At 41.7% G+C, this 16,397-nt stretch overlaps 2 protein-coding genes across 2 annotated transcripts in view; one reads left to right on the top strand and one right to left on the bottom strand.

Moving 5' to 3' along the window:
- Positions 1 to 7,843, top strand: part of LOC139403847 (gliomedin-like) — a 9,361-nt gene extending 1,518 nt beyond the window's left edge. The window contains exons 3-11 of the mRNA XM_071147001.1: positions 288 to 339; positions 498 to 524; positions 3,533 to 3,631; positions 4,746 to 4,838; positions 5,171 to 5,302; positions 5,509 to 5,595; positions 5,726 to 5,851; positions 6,001 to 6,151; positions 6,916 to 7,843. Of these exons, the coding sequence (XP_071003102.1) occupies positions 288 to 339; positions 498 to 524; positions 3,533 to 3,631; positions 4,746 to 4,838; positions 5,171 to 5,302; positions 5,509 to 5,595; positions 5,726 to 5,851; positions 6,001 to 6,151; positions 6,916 to 7,381 (1,233 nt within the window). The 3' untranslated portion in view covers positions 7,382 to 7,843. The remainder of the gene's footprint in view (positions 1 to 287; positions 340 to 497; positions 525 to 3,532; positions 3,632 to 4,745; positions 4,839 to 5,170; positions 5,303 to 5,508; positions 5,596 to 5,725; positions 5,852 to 6,000; positions 6,152 to 6,915) is intronic.
- A 6,122-nt stretch (positions 7,844 to 13,965) lies between these two features.
- LOC139403848 (dmX-like protein 2) overlaps positions 13,966 to 16,397 on the bottom strand; it is a gene marked incomplete at its 5' end in the record, with an annotated part of 40,099 nt that continues 37,667 nt past the window's right edge. Inside the window, 2 exons of the mRNA XM_071147002.1 lie at positions 13,966 to 14,264; positions 14,512 to 14,729. Coding sequence (XP_071003103.1) covers positions 14,055 to 14,264; positions 14,512 to 14,729 — 428 coding nt within the window. The remainder of the gene's footprint in view (positions 14,265 to 14,511; positions 14,730 to 16,397) is intronic.

Raw genomic sequence — 16,397 nt, 5'->3', positions numbered from 1 at the left:
GAGCATCTCAGACGTAAGCACTGGCATTTATATACATGATCCGTTTGAAAGAGAAAAAGCTGTGTTCTACAGCTAGAACAAACAGTCATAGAAAAACAATGAACAGACTCTTAACAGACTAAATTCATGACTCTTGTTAAAGACAAAACTGTGTTCAAGTCTGTTATGTCATTTTTATATAGTTTCATTTATTCCATTCTATTGTATTCTACTGAAATGTTCATACATGCTGTATGCATCTCGTTTCTTCCTCAATAAAAGGGGTTTATTTGTTTGTTTGTTTCCAGGTCAAAGTGTTGTTGGATATCTGTAACAGCACCAAGGGAGTCTGCATAGCTGGTATGTCCCAATAATGAACAGTAATAATAATTCACACTCTTCTTTCCCTCGTGTAACTGAAGTGAATTCAAGTGGAGTTTCACACATTTTCCTACATGTTCTCACCAGTCAAGGTGCAGTGTGTTATCATCCCCTGATCTCTCTATGTTGTGTTGTAGGACCACCCGGCCCTCCTGGACCCCCTGGTAAGTTGTCAACTGATTAAACACTTTAACGATTCATATTGATCATCTTAGCCATCACTCAATCCCTTTTTAGCCATGCCACAGCTTTTTGCTAGAGTGACCCATAAGCATATCCCAGTAACTTGGTGTAACCATGGCAAAATAACAGAAAACACACTGGACCCCCACATAATGTTAAGTATCCCAAGGACTCTTCCAGAGCATCTCTGGGATATTGCTTAAGATTGTGTATTCATTAAATGTTTTGCCCACGGATATGCATCTGTACTTCAGATATTACTCCTGCATGGTAGTAATGTGTTTGTATATGATAGGTCTGCCTGACCATGTAAAGTACAGTGGTTGTAATGTGTTTGTATATGATAGGTCTGCCTGACCATGTAAAGTACAGTGGTTGTAATGTATGTATGATAGGGCTGCCTGACCATGTAAAGTACAGTGGTTGTAATGTGTTTGTATATGATAGGGCTGCCTGACCATGTAAAGTACAGTGGTTGTAATGTATGTATGATAGGTCTGCCTGACCATGTAAAGTACAGTGGTTGTAATGTATGTATGATAGGTCTGCCTGACCATGTAAAGTACAGTGGTTGTAATGTATGTATGATAGGTCTGTCTGACCATGTAAAGTAATGTGGTTGTAATGTATTTATGATAGGTCTGCCTGACCATGTAAAGTACTGTGGTAGTAATGTATGTATGATAGGTCTGCCTGACCATGTAAAGTAATGTGGTAGTAATGTATGTATGATAGGTCTGCCTGACCATGTAAAGTACTGTGTTTGTATATGATAGGGCTGCCTGACCATGTAAAGTAATGTGTTTGTATATGATAGGTCTGCCTGACCATGTAAAGTACAGTGGTTGTAATGTATGTATGATAGGTCTGCCTGACCATGTAAAGTACAGTGGTTGTAATGTATGTATGATAGGGCTGCCTGACCATGTAAAGTACAGTGGTTGTAATGTATGTATGATAGGTCTGCCTGACCATGTAAAGTACAGTGGTTGTAATGTGTTTGTATATGATAGGTCTGCCTGACCATGTAAAGTACAGTGGTTGTAATGTATGTATGATAGGTCTGCCTGACCATGTAAAGTAATGTGGTAGTAATGTCTGTATGATAGGTCTGCCTGACCATGTAAAGTACAGTGGTTGTAATGTATGTATGATAGGGCTGCCTGACCATGTAAAGTAATGTGGTTGTAATGTATGTATGATAGGTCTGCCTGACCATGTAAAGTAATGTGGTTGTAATGTATGTATGATAGGTCTGCCTGACCATGTAAAGTAATGTGGTAGTAATGTATGTATGATAGGTCTGCCTGACCATGTAAAGTACAGTGGTTGTAATGTATGTATGATAGGACTGCCTGACCATGTAAAGTAATGTGGTTGTAATGTATGTATGATAGGTCTGCCTGACCATGTAAAGTAATGTGGTTGTAATGTATGTATGATAGGTCTGCCTGACCATGTAAAGTAATGTGGTAGTAATGTATGTATGATAGGTCTGCCTGACCATGTAAAGTACTGTGTTTGTATATGTTAGGGCTGCCTGACCATGTAAAGTAATGTGTTTGTATATGATAGGTCTGCCTGACCATGTAAAGTACTGTGGTAGTAATGTGTTTGTATATGATAGGTCTGCCTGACCATGTAAAGTAATGTGGTAGTAATGTATGTATGATAGGTCTGCCTGACCATGTAAAGTAATGTGTTTGTATATGATAGGTCTGCCTGACCATGTAAAGTACTGTGGTTGTAATGTATTTATGATAGGGCTGCCTGACCATGTAAAATACTGTGGTTGTAATGTATGTATGATAGGGCTGCCTGACCATGTAAAGTACTGTGGTTGTAATGTATGTATGATAGGGCTGCCTGACCATGTAAAGTACAGTGGTTGTAATGTATGTATGATAGGGCTGCCTGACCATGTAAAGTACTGTGGTTGTAATGTATGTATGATAGGGCTGCCTGACCATGTAAAGTAATGTGGTTGTAATGTGTTTGTATATGATAGGGCTGCCTGACCATGTAAAGTACTGTGGTTGTAATGTATGTATGATAGGGCTGCCTGACCATGTAGAGTAATATGGTTGTAATGTATTTATGATAGGGCTGCCTGACCATGTAAAGTACTGTGGTAGTAATGTGTTTGTATATGATAGGGCTGCCAGACCATGTAAAGTACTGTGGTTGTAATGTATGTATGATAGGGCTGCCTGACCATGTAAAGTACTGTGGTTGTAATGTGTTTGTATATGATAGGGCTGCCAGACCATGTAAAGTACAGTGGTTGTAATGTATGTATGATAGGGCTGCCTGACCATGTAAAGTACTGTGGTTGTAATGTATGTATGATAGGGCTGCCTGACCATGTAAAGTAATGTGGTTGTAATGTGTTTGTATATGATAGGGCTGCCTGACCATGTAAAGTACTGTGGTTGTAATGTATGTATGATAGGGCTGCCTGACCATGTAGAGTAATATGGTTGTAATGTATTTATGATAGGGCTGCCTGACCATGTAAAGTACTGTGGTAGTAATGTGTTTGTATATGATAGGGCTGCCAGACCATGTAAAGTACAGTGGTTGTGATGTATGTATGATAGGGCTGCCTGACCATGTAAAGTACTGTGGTTGTAATGTATGTATGATAGGGCTGCCTGACCATGTAGAGTAATATGGTTGTAATGTATGTATGATAGGTCTGCCTGACCATGTAAAGTACTGTGGTTGTAATGTGTTTGTATATGATAGGGCTGCCTGACCATGTAAAGTACAGTGGTTGTAATGTATTTATGATAGGGCTGCCTGACCATGTAAAGTACTGTGGTAATAATGTGTTTGTATATGATAGGGCTGCCAGACCATGTAAAGTACTGTGTTTGTATATGATAGGGCTGCCTGACCATGTAAAGTACTGTGGTTGTAATGTGTTTGTATATGATAGGGCTGCCTGACCATGTAAAGTACTGTGGTTGTAATGTATGTATGGCAGGGCTACCTGGCCTGCATGGTCTGCCGGGGCACAATGGCACTGATGGCATCCCAGGACTAGATGGACTGCCTGGGGCTGATGGAAAACGAGGGAAGAGAGGTATGGAGTGAAAGACCCTTTTACAGTAACAGAGAGAATAATTCTTACTCTCTACTTTCTGCCTCATTGTATCTATCTGTCTATCATCTGATGTGTCCATTATGTATTGTTACCTGGGGCTCTGTCTGGTTCTGTGACTGAAAAGAGAGAGATAATAGAACATAGAAAGGGTAGAGCAGATCTCCTCAGGGAGCTCAATAACATGCACCCTAACACACACAGCCTCAGACACACAAGCAACCACACACACACACACACACACACACACACACACACACACACACACACACACACATAGTGTAGAAACACACACAACCACAGAGACACACACATATATTCAGACACACACATGCACACACTTACACACCTACACTTGCATGCAATAACCCCACAGTGCACCCAGATACACACAGATCTCCACATACATCATTTCTTTCGCCTATTCTTATTTCCAACTGTCATTGGACAGCCATTCAGATCTATGAGATATGTGGTGTCACAATGCTGAATCATTGTGGTGGAAACACCATAGAACCGGAAACGGAGGAAGAAAGGAAACTGCTCTTCTGTCCCACAGTAGACTAATGTCATTCATGACTCTGTAGTTTTGGGCTGCTCTTGAATGGGCTGTAAACCTCATTCTCCCATCAGCCCACTGGTGCGTTCCTCAGGAAGGAAGGACATGATTCACACCCTATTTCCTATATAGTGCACTACTTTTGACCAGAGCCCTATGGGCCCTGCTCAAACGTAGGGCACTAAATAGACAATATTTTAGCAGCCCAGGAGAAGTGAATGGAATGGTTCATGGTTTACTGGAATGGCTTTGACTTGACGAATCCTTGGAATTTCCAGACTGAAGCGAAGATTTAGTAGACCCATGTCTAGTTCACATTGTGGGAACTCTTTTCTTAACAGTAGCTCAGATATAAGAACCCACGTCTCGCACATTACACAAGCTTGACTCATTTGATTGTGGTCTATTGAGAATCTTATGAAGCTAGGGTTTATTTTTGGATCAGGTCTTTATGAATTCCTGTTCCATTCCATGTCTCAAGTTAGGGTTTGTAAATCACCTGCACATATGACAAACGATAACCGTGTTCCTTCACAGGGGAGAAAGGTGAGCCAGGGGAGAAAGGAGACAGAGGAGAACCTGGACCCGCAGGAGAAAATACACAATCGTCCAACGATGTCATCTTGGAGGGTAAGAACGGACAGAAATGACAATGTCCACTGTCTATATTAGATAGACTATCACTATGACTCCTAAAGTACATGATGAGACTTGCTGTACCGTCACCATTGTACACTCAAATGGTTCAGCACATACCTTTATTGCAAAATCTTAACAGATCTTCATTAGAACTGCAAATGAATGTGGTCTTAGCACAACACTTAAGGTACCTGTATGTGTTGCAACATTAGTGTGGGCAAGCCCTTTCCTGTTTCATGACCAGTCGATCCAGTTTATGCCTGGACAGCTCTACTTGAAATACAACGTGATTGTGAAAATCCTTGTCTTTCGGGTCTGTCTAGGCCCCCCAGGTCCGGCTGGTCCTCCTGGTACTCCAGGACCCATTGGCCCTCCTGGCCCACAAGGACCCCAGGGGCCCCCCAGAAACAGGAGTCACCGGGCCAATTTTCCCATCCACGCTGCCCAGACCCTGGGTGGGTAACTACCCTGCACACAGCTACTTATCCTACCCAACTCCCGTATCTATCCCAACCCCCCCCCCCCCCCCCCACCCATGCTGCCCAGATCCTGGGTGAGTCAGCCTGTTACTATCTATACTACAGTTCCTCTACACACCTCCAACTTTCCTACTGATTCTATCATCATCACTTCTTTCATTGATTATCATTGACTATTTCAGATCCTTCACATGCTGTACCAAACGATGGGACTCTGTCTGCCAAAGAGGCTGGCAAGTTACAAGAGATACCACTAAATAAGAAAAATGGTACAATGACTTGCATGACTTGAAGAATTTGTTTAAAAACCCTCAGACAAAATCTTAATATGACTGAATATGCAAACCAATCAATCTATCAATCAATTAAATAATAAATGTTTTATCTTCTGTCCCCCAGAGTGCATCATCAAGTCCCTGATCAACCCCCGTAACATATCTAAGATGGAGAGTACGTTCGGAACGTGGATGAAAGACACGGCTGTGCTGAACGACAAACGCATCTGGGTGGCCGAACATTTCTCTGGTACCTCCCAAACTCACACAACAGCCAATCAAATGTCTTTAGCATTTCTCTGGTACCAGCCAAACGCAGGCAACAGCCAATCACATTATCTTTAGCACTACTCTGGTACCTCCTACACACTCACACAACAACCAATCCTATGTCTCCAGGTCGCACGGTGAAGGAGTATAAGAGCATCGCCTCATTCCAGAATGCCACCAGTGAGGTCATCGACGGCAGGAAGTTCTACCAGGGATGTGGCCATGCCGTTCATAACGGATCCTTCTACTATCACATCGCTGGAACCACCAACCTGGCCAGGTAAAGAACCATAGTTTGGCACCTCCAACCTGGCCAGGTAAAGAACCATAGTTTGGCACCTCCAATCTGGCCAGGTAAAGAACCATAGTTTGGCACCTCCAACCTGGCCAGGTAAAGAACCATAGTTTGGCACCTCCAACCTGGCCAGGTAAAGAACCATAGTTTGGCACCTCCAACCTGGCCAGGTAAAGAACCATAGTTTGGCACCTCCAATCTGGCCAGGTAAAGAACCATAGTTTGGCACCTCCAATCTGGCCAGGTAAAGAACCATAGTTTGGCACCTCCAATCTGGCCAGGTAAAAAACCATAGTTTGGCACCTCCAACCTGGCCAGGTAAAGAAGCATAGTTTGGCACCTCCAACCTGGCCAGGTAAAGAAGCATAGTTTGGCACCTCCAACCTTGCCAGGTAAAGAAGCATAGTTTGGCACCTCCAACCTTGCCAGGTAAAGAAGGGACGGTAGTTACCCTGCTTGAATCCAACTGATACCTTAGCTCCTACCACACTAGATATTTGTCTGATAACAATGGATAGTTGTCAGAGAGAAATCAAGGTGAAGCTTTTTGGCCTTGTGCAGTTTAAGTCTTGAAGAAAAATATTCTGTCTTTGTGATGTCACTGGCTGTGTATGATCCTGATCCTGAGACTCTTCTTTTCTTCTGCTGGTGTGGCATTGTGGTGCACAGTTCCTAAGGAAAGCAAAAGGAAAGCGAAGGTAAATGTAGAAATGTACATTGTTTATTTACACCCTCCATTCATCCCCCAGGTTCGACCTGCAGTCCAAGCGTCTCCACACCCTGGCCATCGACAATGCTCTGTACCACAACCTGTCCTACCTTCTCTACAACTCCAAGACCTACTTCAAGCTGGCGGCGGATGAGAACGGCCTGTGGCTCATCTTTGCCTCCAGTCTGGACGACAGCATTATGGTGGCCCAGCTGGACCTGAAGAGCTTCTCTGTCACATCGTACATCAACACCACCTACCCCAGGACCAAGGCCGGCAACGCCTTCGTGGCCTGTGGCGTACTCTACGTCACCGACACCAAGGACACCCGTGTGACCTTCGCCTTCGACCTCCTGAAGGGGAAACCGGTCAACGTGACCTTTGAACTGAGGTCCCCTGGCGGGGTGCTGGCCATGCTGTCCTATAGCCCCAATAACAGACACCTGTATGTGTGGGATCAGAGCTACGTGAAGCTGTATGTGGTGCACTTCATCTCTGATGACTGAGACAGTGTTTTGACGGTATTCTGAGGGTGTTTTGATGGTATTTTTTTTACAGTATTCTGACATTGTTTTGACAGTATTCAGATGGTATTTGAATGGTATTCTGATTAAAGATGGCCAGCTTTTTAAAGTGCTTAATTAAAGATGAACAGCAATCGTGAATATTATGGCTGTTTTTTATTTATAATATGTACGTGTTGTCTTTAGTTTTATGCCATCTCAACAAGGACTCTTTTCTAATGGCCTTTTGGGACTGCTGGCTGGGATAAAGATGTGAGTGCTGTTCAAATATTTGTTCCAATTGGATTACAGCTTCCAAAGATGCACATACTGTACCTTTTCCAATGTAGAGTTGAACTGAATAAGGGCTTATCAGAGTAGGAAGTAGATCATTATAATATAATTGTTATAGTCTATATTGTATTGTGGCGATGGTCTAAACAGTAAAATAATTGCTGTACTGTTTTCCATGTTTTTCCATTTGAGATCGTGGAATTCTCTTTTTGTAAGGATACTTATTAACCATTTGACTTGTTATATTGTTTTTATGTCTCTCACTTGTATATTATATGTATTTGGTAAATGTAACTCTTTAAGGTTTACCCTGGAAACATGGCTTTTTGTGGAGATAATACTATTTATAGCTGTAAAGTCCTTACTAGACTTTCCCTGTGACTGCATGACAAAATAGGTATCAGAAATGTGTTTCCATATTTACTTGGATCCTACCATGACCAGCTTCCCTTACAGAGAGCAACATGTTTTAAAAAGACCTATATTGGAAATCTGTACATATGTTCATTCCCGACAATGATATTTGCTGCTGCATGGTCTCTACTGATTATCATGTCTAGAGAGAGAAAATACAGAAACAAACATAAAATCAACCTGATGAAATAAAAATAATTTATTCAACTTACAAAGGTAGAACTTTGACCACGGTAGGACAGCCTGCTATATATTCCTGTCTCTCTCTGGACTCTCTCTAGTTATCTAGTCATAGCCTCCCCATACTGAGCTTTAGATAGATATATACTGTAGACACCTGAACAACACTTAACTTAAAGCACCTTTTTATGAAGTGTTAATATCTTATTTAGACATGAATATCCCCTTATAGATGTTATAGAGCACTATGAAGTGTTAATATCTTATATACATGAATATCCCCTTATAGATGTTATAGAGCACTATGAAGTGTTAATATCTTATATACATGAATATCCCCTTATAGATGTTATAGAGCATTATGAAGTGTTATCTTATATAGACATGAATATCCGCTTATAGATGTTATAGAGCATTATGAAGTGTTAATATCTTATATAGACATGAATATCCCCTTATAGATGTTATAGAGCATTATGAAGTGTTAATATCTTAAATAGACATGAATATCGCCTTATAGATGTTATAGAGCATTATGAAGTGTTAATATCTTAAATAGACATGAATATCCCCTTATAGATGTTATAGAGCATTATGAAGTGTTAATATCTTATATAGACATGAATATCCCCTTATAGATGTTATAGAGCATTATGAAGTGTTAATATCTTATATACATGAATATCCCCTTATAGATGTTATAGAGCACTATAAAGTGTTAATATCTTATATACATGATTATCCCCTTATAGATGTTATAGAGCATTATGAAGTGTTAATATCTTATATAGACATGAATATCCCCTTATAGATGTTATAGAGCATTATGAAGTGTTAATATCTTATAGACATGAATATCCCCTTATAGATGTTATAGAGCATTATGAAGTGTTAATATCTTATAGACATGAATATCCCCTTATAGATGTTATAGAGCATTATGAAGTGTTAATATCTTATAGACATGAATATCCCCTTATAGATGTTATAGAGCATTATGAAGCATGTACCATAAAGCAAAACAAGGCTCTGTACCTTTTTGTAAGGTGCCTAGCGTGTTATTGCTTCACTGTGATGTTTTTAATTATCCTCTATGACTGCATCTATAAGGTGACCTATGAATGTTTATAAGGCATTATAAGGCTTCATAAGTACTAACACACGAGAGAAGGTAGAATATGTAAACAGATGTCAGAGATCAGACGTGGTACCCAGACGGAGAGAAGGTAGAATATGTAAACAGAGGTCAGAGATCAGACGTGGTACCCAGACGGAGGGAAGGTAGAATATGTAAACAGAGGTCAGAGATCAGACGTGGTACCCAGACGGAGGGAAGGTAGAATATGTAAACAGATGTCAGAGATCAGACGTGGTACCCAGACGGAGGGAAGGTAGAATATGTAAACAGATGTCAGAGATCAGACGTGGTACCCAGACGGAGGGAAGGTAGAATATGTAAACAGATGTCAGAGATCAGACGTGGTACCCAGACGGAGGGAAGGAAACACAAATCTGTTTAATAATAAAAACAATACAAACATTTAACAAAAGATACAACTAATCCAGCCGGTATGATACAAAACAAAAAATTAAGTCAAACGCTTTCATGTTTGTACAAGCTGCTGTGGTATTTCATATATGTATATATTAAAACTATTTAACTTTGTACTACTAGGCCAAATACAGCCAGACATTCATTTGTATATAACAGTAGTTTATTTGTTCTTCACATAGCCTATTCGTTTTGAAATAAACTTTTAGTGTCCCCAGATTTGAGTGCAAATATCTATTCAATAAGGTTTGTAAAAACAATACAGTACAGTAGTATCACCAAACACAAACCTATGCCATGTTGCACTATGTCCCAGTAAAATACAGTATTAACCCCTTACATTCCTAACGTAAAAGGCAAAAAGTCCAACACAAATAACAACAGCCTGCAAACAACCAACCAACCAACCCACCAACCAACCAACCAACCCACCAACCCACCAACCCACCAACCAACCAACCAACCCACCAACCCACCAACCAACCCACCAACCAACCCACCAACCAACCAACCCACCAACCCACCAACCAACCAAAAACAAATAGGTCAATAGTTCAACAACAAAAAATAAAATGTTTGTGCAAAAACAGACCCATACAGAACATAACAGACCCATACAGAACATAACAGACCCATACAGAACATAACAGACCCATACAGAACATAACAGACCCATACAGAACATAACAGACCCGTACAGAACATAACAGACCCGTACAGAACATAACAGACCCGTACAGAACATAACAGACCCGTACAGAACATAACAGACCCATACAGAACATAACAGACCCATACAGAACATAACAGACCCATACAGAACATAACAGACCCATACAGAACATAACAGACCCATACAGAACATAACAGACCCATACAGAACATAACAGACCCATACAGAACATAACAGAACATAACAGACCCATACAGAACATAACAGACCCATACAGAACATAACAGACCCATACAGAACATAACAGACCCATACAGAACATAACAGACCCATACAGAACATAACAGACCCATACAGAACATAACAGACCCATACAGAACATAACCGACCCATACAGAACATAACAGAACATAACAGACCCATACAGAACATAACAGACCCATACAGAACATAACAGACCCATACAGAACATAACAGACCCATACAGAACATAACAGACCCATACAGAACATAACAGACCCATACAGAACATAACAGACCCATACAGAACATAACAGACCCATACAGAACATAACCGACCCATACAGAACATAACAGAACATAACAGACCCATACAGAACATAACAGACCCATACAGAACATAACAGACCCATACAGAACATAACAGACCCATACAGAACATAACAGACCCATACAGAACATAACAGACCCATACAGAACATAACAGACCCATACAGAACATAACAGACCCATACAGAACATAACAGACCCATACAGAACATAACAGACCCATACAGAACATAACAGACCCATACAGAACATAACAGACCCATACAGAACATAACAGGCCCATACAGAACATAACAGACCCATACAGAACATAACAGACCCATACAGAACATAACAGACCCATACAGAACATAACAGACCCATACAGAACATAACAGACCCATACAGAACATAACAGACCCACCCATACAGAGCATAACAGACCCACCCATACAGAACATAACAGACCCATACAGAACATAACAGACCCATACAGAACATAACAGACCCACCCATACAGAACATAACAGACCCATACAGAGCATAACAGACCCACCCATACAGAACATAACAGACCCATAACAGAACATAACAGACCCATACAGAACATAACAGACCCACCCATACAGAACATAACAGACCCATACAGAACATAACAGACCCATACAGAACATAACAGAACATAACAGACCCATACAGAACATAACAGACCCATACAGAACATAAGACCCATACAGAACATAACAGACCCATACAGAACATAACAGACCCATACAGAACATAACAGACCCATACAGAACATAACAGACCCATACAGAACATAACAGACCCATACAGAACATAACAGACCCATACAGAACATAACAGACCCATACAGAACATAACAGAACATAACAGACCCATACAGAACATAACAGACCCGTACAGAACATAACAGACCCATACAGAACATAACAGACCCATACAGAACATAACAGACCCATACAGAACATAACAGACCCATACAGAACATAACAGACCCATACAGAACATAACAGACCCATACAGAACATAACAGACCCATACAGAACATAACAGACCCATACAGAACATAACAGACCCATACAGAACATAACAGAACATAACAGACCCATACAGAACATAACAGACCCATACAGAACATAACAGACCCATACAGAACATAACAGACCCATACAGAACATAACAGACCCATACAGAACATAACAGACCCATACAGAACATAACAGACCCATACAGAACATAACAGACCCATACAGAACATAACAGACCCATACAGAACATAACAGACCCATACAGAACATAACAGACCCATACAGAACATAACAGACCCATACAGAACATAACAGACCCATACAGAACATAACAGACCCATACAGAACATAACAGACCCATACAGAACATAACAGACCCATACAGAACATAACAGACCCATACAGAACATAACAGACCCACCCATACAGAACATAACAGACCCACCCATACAGAACATAACAGACCCACCCATACAGAACATAACAGACCCATACAGAACATAACAGAACATAACAGACCCATACAGAACATAACAGAACATAACAGACCCATACAGAACATAACAGACCCACCCATACAGAACATAACAGACCCATACAGAGCATAACAGACCCACCCATACAGAACATAACAGACCCATAACAGAACATAACAGACCCATACAGAACATAACAGACCCACCCATACAGAACATAACAGACCCATACAGAACATAACAGACCCATACAGAACATAACAGACCCATACAGAACATAACAGACCCATACAGAACATAACAGACCCCATGTGTTTCTTTCTTCTCGGGGGAGGGGGGGGGGGTATTCAGTGGAACAGACAGATGAGACATATAGACTACACACAGTCACAGGATCAAAACACACCATCTTCCAAACACAAGGTTGTAGCAGTGAGGCCGCTGCTGCCGCACAAACAGGCTTTTGACGGCAGGCGGGCGGCAGATACACAGAGGTGTGATCACATAGCTGCTAGGCTCAATCAATCTATAGATCAATCGATGGAGTAGGCTAGCGAGTCACTGGGCAGCCAGTGTTATGGGATGGGGTCACTATGGGGATAGTGTGCCATTAAACGTTGTCATTAACAGTGAGATTAGCCAGGGGATGAAGAGGATGAAACCATTTCAACAAAATGCAGATCAACAACTTCAGAGTCACACCAGACCACTGACTGTCTGACTAAAGGAACCACAGTGCTGGTTAATGTAGATGCTAAGAGACTTTTTCAGCTTATGGGCACAAAATGACAACAGATACACACTTTTGAAGAGTTTGAGCACTTGTACAGAGCACTGTCATATCAATAAACCATGTGATTGCACCGCTTAAAACGAGAACAGGAAGTCATGCATAGCTTTCATATGGACTGACACACTCGTAAACGTCCAGCAGCCGCTTTTAAAATGACAGGAAATCTAACTGTTAAAATCAAGTCTGGAACCTGTTGCTTTATGTTTTAATACACACTTTTAGGCTCTGGGAAAGAAAAAAATATTCACAGCTCAATTGAACTTTTCTGATACGATTTCCTCTAGGTAAAGTCATACTGTACCGTACACTCTCTGTTGCTCTCTCAAAGCTGCTGAAACCTTGGTCATCTCTCAACCTTTCACCTCTACGTCACACATATCATTAGAGCCCTCTCAACTAGCCTATCCAGCAGTGTAATATACTTAGTGATCTATCTGTAAACCTTCACCCCGATCTCTCTTCGTCTCTCTCACACAAGTCTAGGCTCTCTACACAATGTTAAACTAGTGAAAGAAAGTTTGGTTAATCTTTCAACCTTACTCCTTCCTATCCACCGCCATTTAGACACTTCCAGGTATTTTCGTTTCTACAAGATGTTGAATATTCGAGTGAAAGTTTGGTTATCGTTTCAACGTTCAACCACTAACCAATCAGATGACCTCTCTACAGACAGTACAGGAAGTGGTTTGGGGTCTACAGAATGTCGAAGATGCTAGAGGGGATGTTGTAGCGGTCGGGTAGAACCCTCATCTTGAGGGTTCCGTCAGCGCCGCAGGTGAATATACGGTTGCCGGGGCGGGTCTCCACCTGCATGACGCCTGCTCCGATGTTCCGGAAGATGGACTGCTTGGCATGCTCTGTGCTAAACGAGTGCATGAGGCCATGGCCTGCCAGCTTCCACACCTGGAGGAGAAGGAGAGGGGGAGTGAAAGAGAGAGGTAAAGAGAAAGGCAATGATCAATACATTAATGGAATTACATGTCTTACACAGATCAATCATGTGACTTACATACATTTTTACACACATGTGGTCATTGAAATACAGCTGGAGAGCACAGATTAATGGTTGACAGGGTTGGGAACCATTCCATTTCAATTTAGGAAGATTCTAATTCCATTTTCCTCATTACAAGATAATAAGGAAAATCACCTTCATGTTCCCCTCAGCCGAGCCGGTTACGAAGAAGTCTTCGGAGGTGTCGAGCGCCAGGGCTTTGACGGCTGAGTCGTGGGCCTGGAAGGTGTGTAGCAGCTGTCTCTGTCGGATGTCAAACACACACACAAAGCCCTTCCTCCCTCCTGAGATCAGCAGCTGCTGCTTGGGAGCGTACTGCAACACCGTTGCACCGTTCTCATGGCACGGGAAGGCTGGAGAGACAGATCACAACTAGGAGTTATTAGTGACAACACTAAAACAGGGGACAGTGGGGTAAGTTGAACCAAACGGTGAGTTGAGCCAGCCCTTGTTTCTAGGAAACCATAAACAAAAAGTATAATTTGACCAAACATTTAGGAAGAGGACAAGGCAAGGTTTAAAAAAGTTGATTTTCACCAAGTCAAATGAATGAATTGTGTTAGAGGTGTCATGATGCTTGTATCTAAACTAAAGTAGATCATTTAAAGCTTGTTCTACACATCAGTTGGGCTCTCTATAAGCTTCAGTATGAGGACCTAAACCTAGCATGAAAGTGCATTCTTGTATCTGTGTGGGCTAATATAGTAAAATGTTTGCCTTGGGGTAAGATGAGCGAATGGGATAAGTTGAGCCAACGGTTGAGCCAATGGCAAGTTGAGCAACATGAAGTGTTTTATTTCCAGGTGTAGCGCGAGGTAGTATCGCTGGGATATTAGGTAACACCAGGGCTTATGTTAAATGTGTTCAAACCAGTACAAAGTTGGAGGTGTTAATCCGTGTTTACAGATGCTTAAAATGATTCAAAGACAAACAAGTTTCTATGCTCAACTTATCCTGTTCCTATGCTCAACTTACCCTGTTCCCATGCTCAATTTACCCTGTTCCTATGCTCAACTTACCCTGTTCCTATGCTCAACTTACCCTGTTCCTATGCTCAATTTACCCTGTTCCTATGATCAACTTACCCTGTTCCTATGCTCAACTTACCCTGTTCCTATGCTCAACTTACCCTATTCCCATGCTCAACTTACCCTGCTCCCATGCTCAATTTACCCTGTTCCTATGCTCAACTTACCCTGTTCCTATGCTCAACTTACCCTGTTCCTATGCTCAACTTACCCTGTTCCTATGCTCAACTTACCCTGTTCCTATGCTCAACTTACCCTGTTCCTATGCTCAACTTACCCTGTTCCTATGCTCAACTTACCCTGTTCCTATGCTCAACTTACACTGTTCCTATGCTCAACTTACCCTGTTCCTATGCTCAAAGTACCCTGTTCCTATGCTCAACTTACCCTGTTCCTATGCTCAACTTACCCTGTTCCTATGCTCAATTTACCCTGTTCCTATGCTCAAAGTACCCTGTTCCTATGCTCAACTTACCCTGTTCCCATGCCCAACTTACCCTGTTCCTATGATCAACTTACCCTGTTCCTATGCTCAACTTACCCCATAAACGGGAGACCACTTTTTTTTGGCCAAGCTATGTTTTCAAAACTGTAATGTTTACATAAATTCGGATTATTCCCAGGGATACACAACAACAACTGCCTTAATGTTACTGGACCACAGGAAGAGTAGCTGCTGCCTTGGCAGGAACTAATGGACTCCAGGAAGAGTAGCTGCTGCCTTGGCAGGAACTAATGGACTCCAGGAAGAGTAGCTGCTGCCTTGGCAGGAACTAATGGACCCCAGTAAGAGTAGCTGCTGCCTTGGCAGGAACTAATGGACCACAGGAAGAGAAGCTGCTGACTTAGCAGAAACTAATGGACCTCATGAAGAGTAGCTGTTGCCTTGGCAGGAACTAATGGACCTCATGAAGAGTAGCTGATGCCTTGGCAGGAACTAATGGACCTCATGAAGAGCAGCTGATGCCTTGGCAGGAACGAATGGACCCCATG

The sequence above is a fragment of the Oncorhynchus clarkii genome, unplaced genomic scaffold (assembly GCF_045791955.1).
Source record: "Oncorhynchus clarkii lewisi isolate Uvic-CL-2024 unplaced genomic scaffold, UVic_Ocla_1.0 unplaced_contig_3728_pilon_pilon, whole genome shotgun sequence".
Taxonomy (NCBI): Eukaryota; Metazoa; Chordata; class Actinopteri; order Salmoniformes; family Salmonidae; genus Oncorhynchus; species Oncorhynchus clarkii.
The sequence above is the reverse complement of the archived record's forward strand: the minus strand, read 5'-3'. Positions and strand labels throughout refer to the sequence as shown.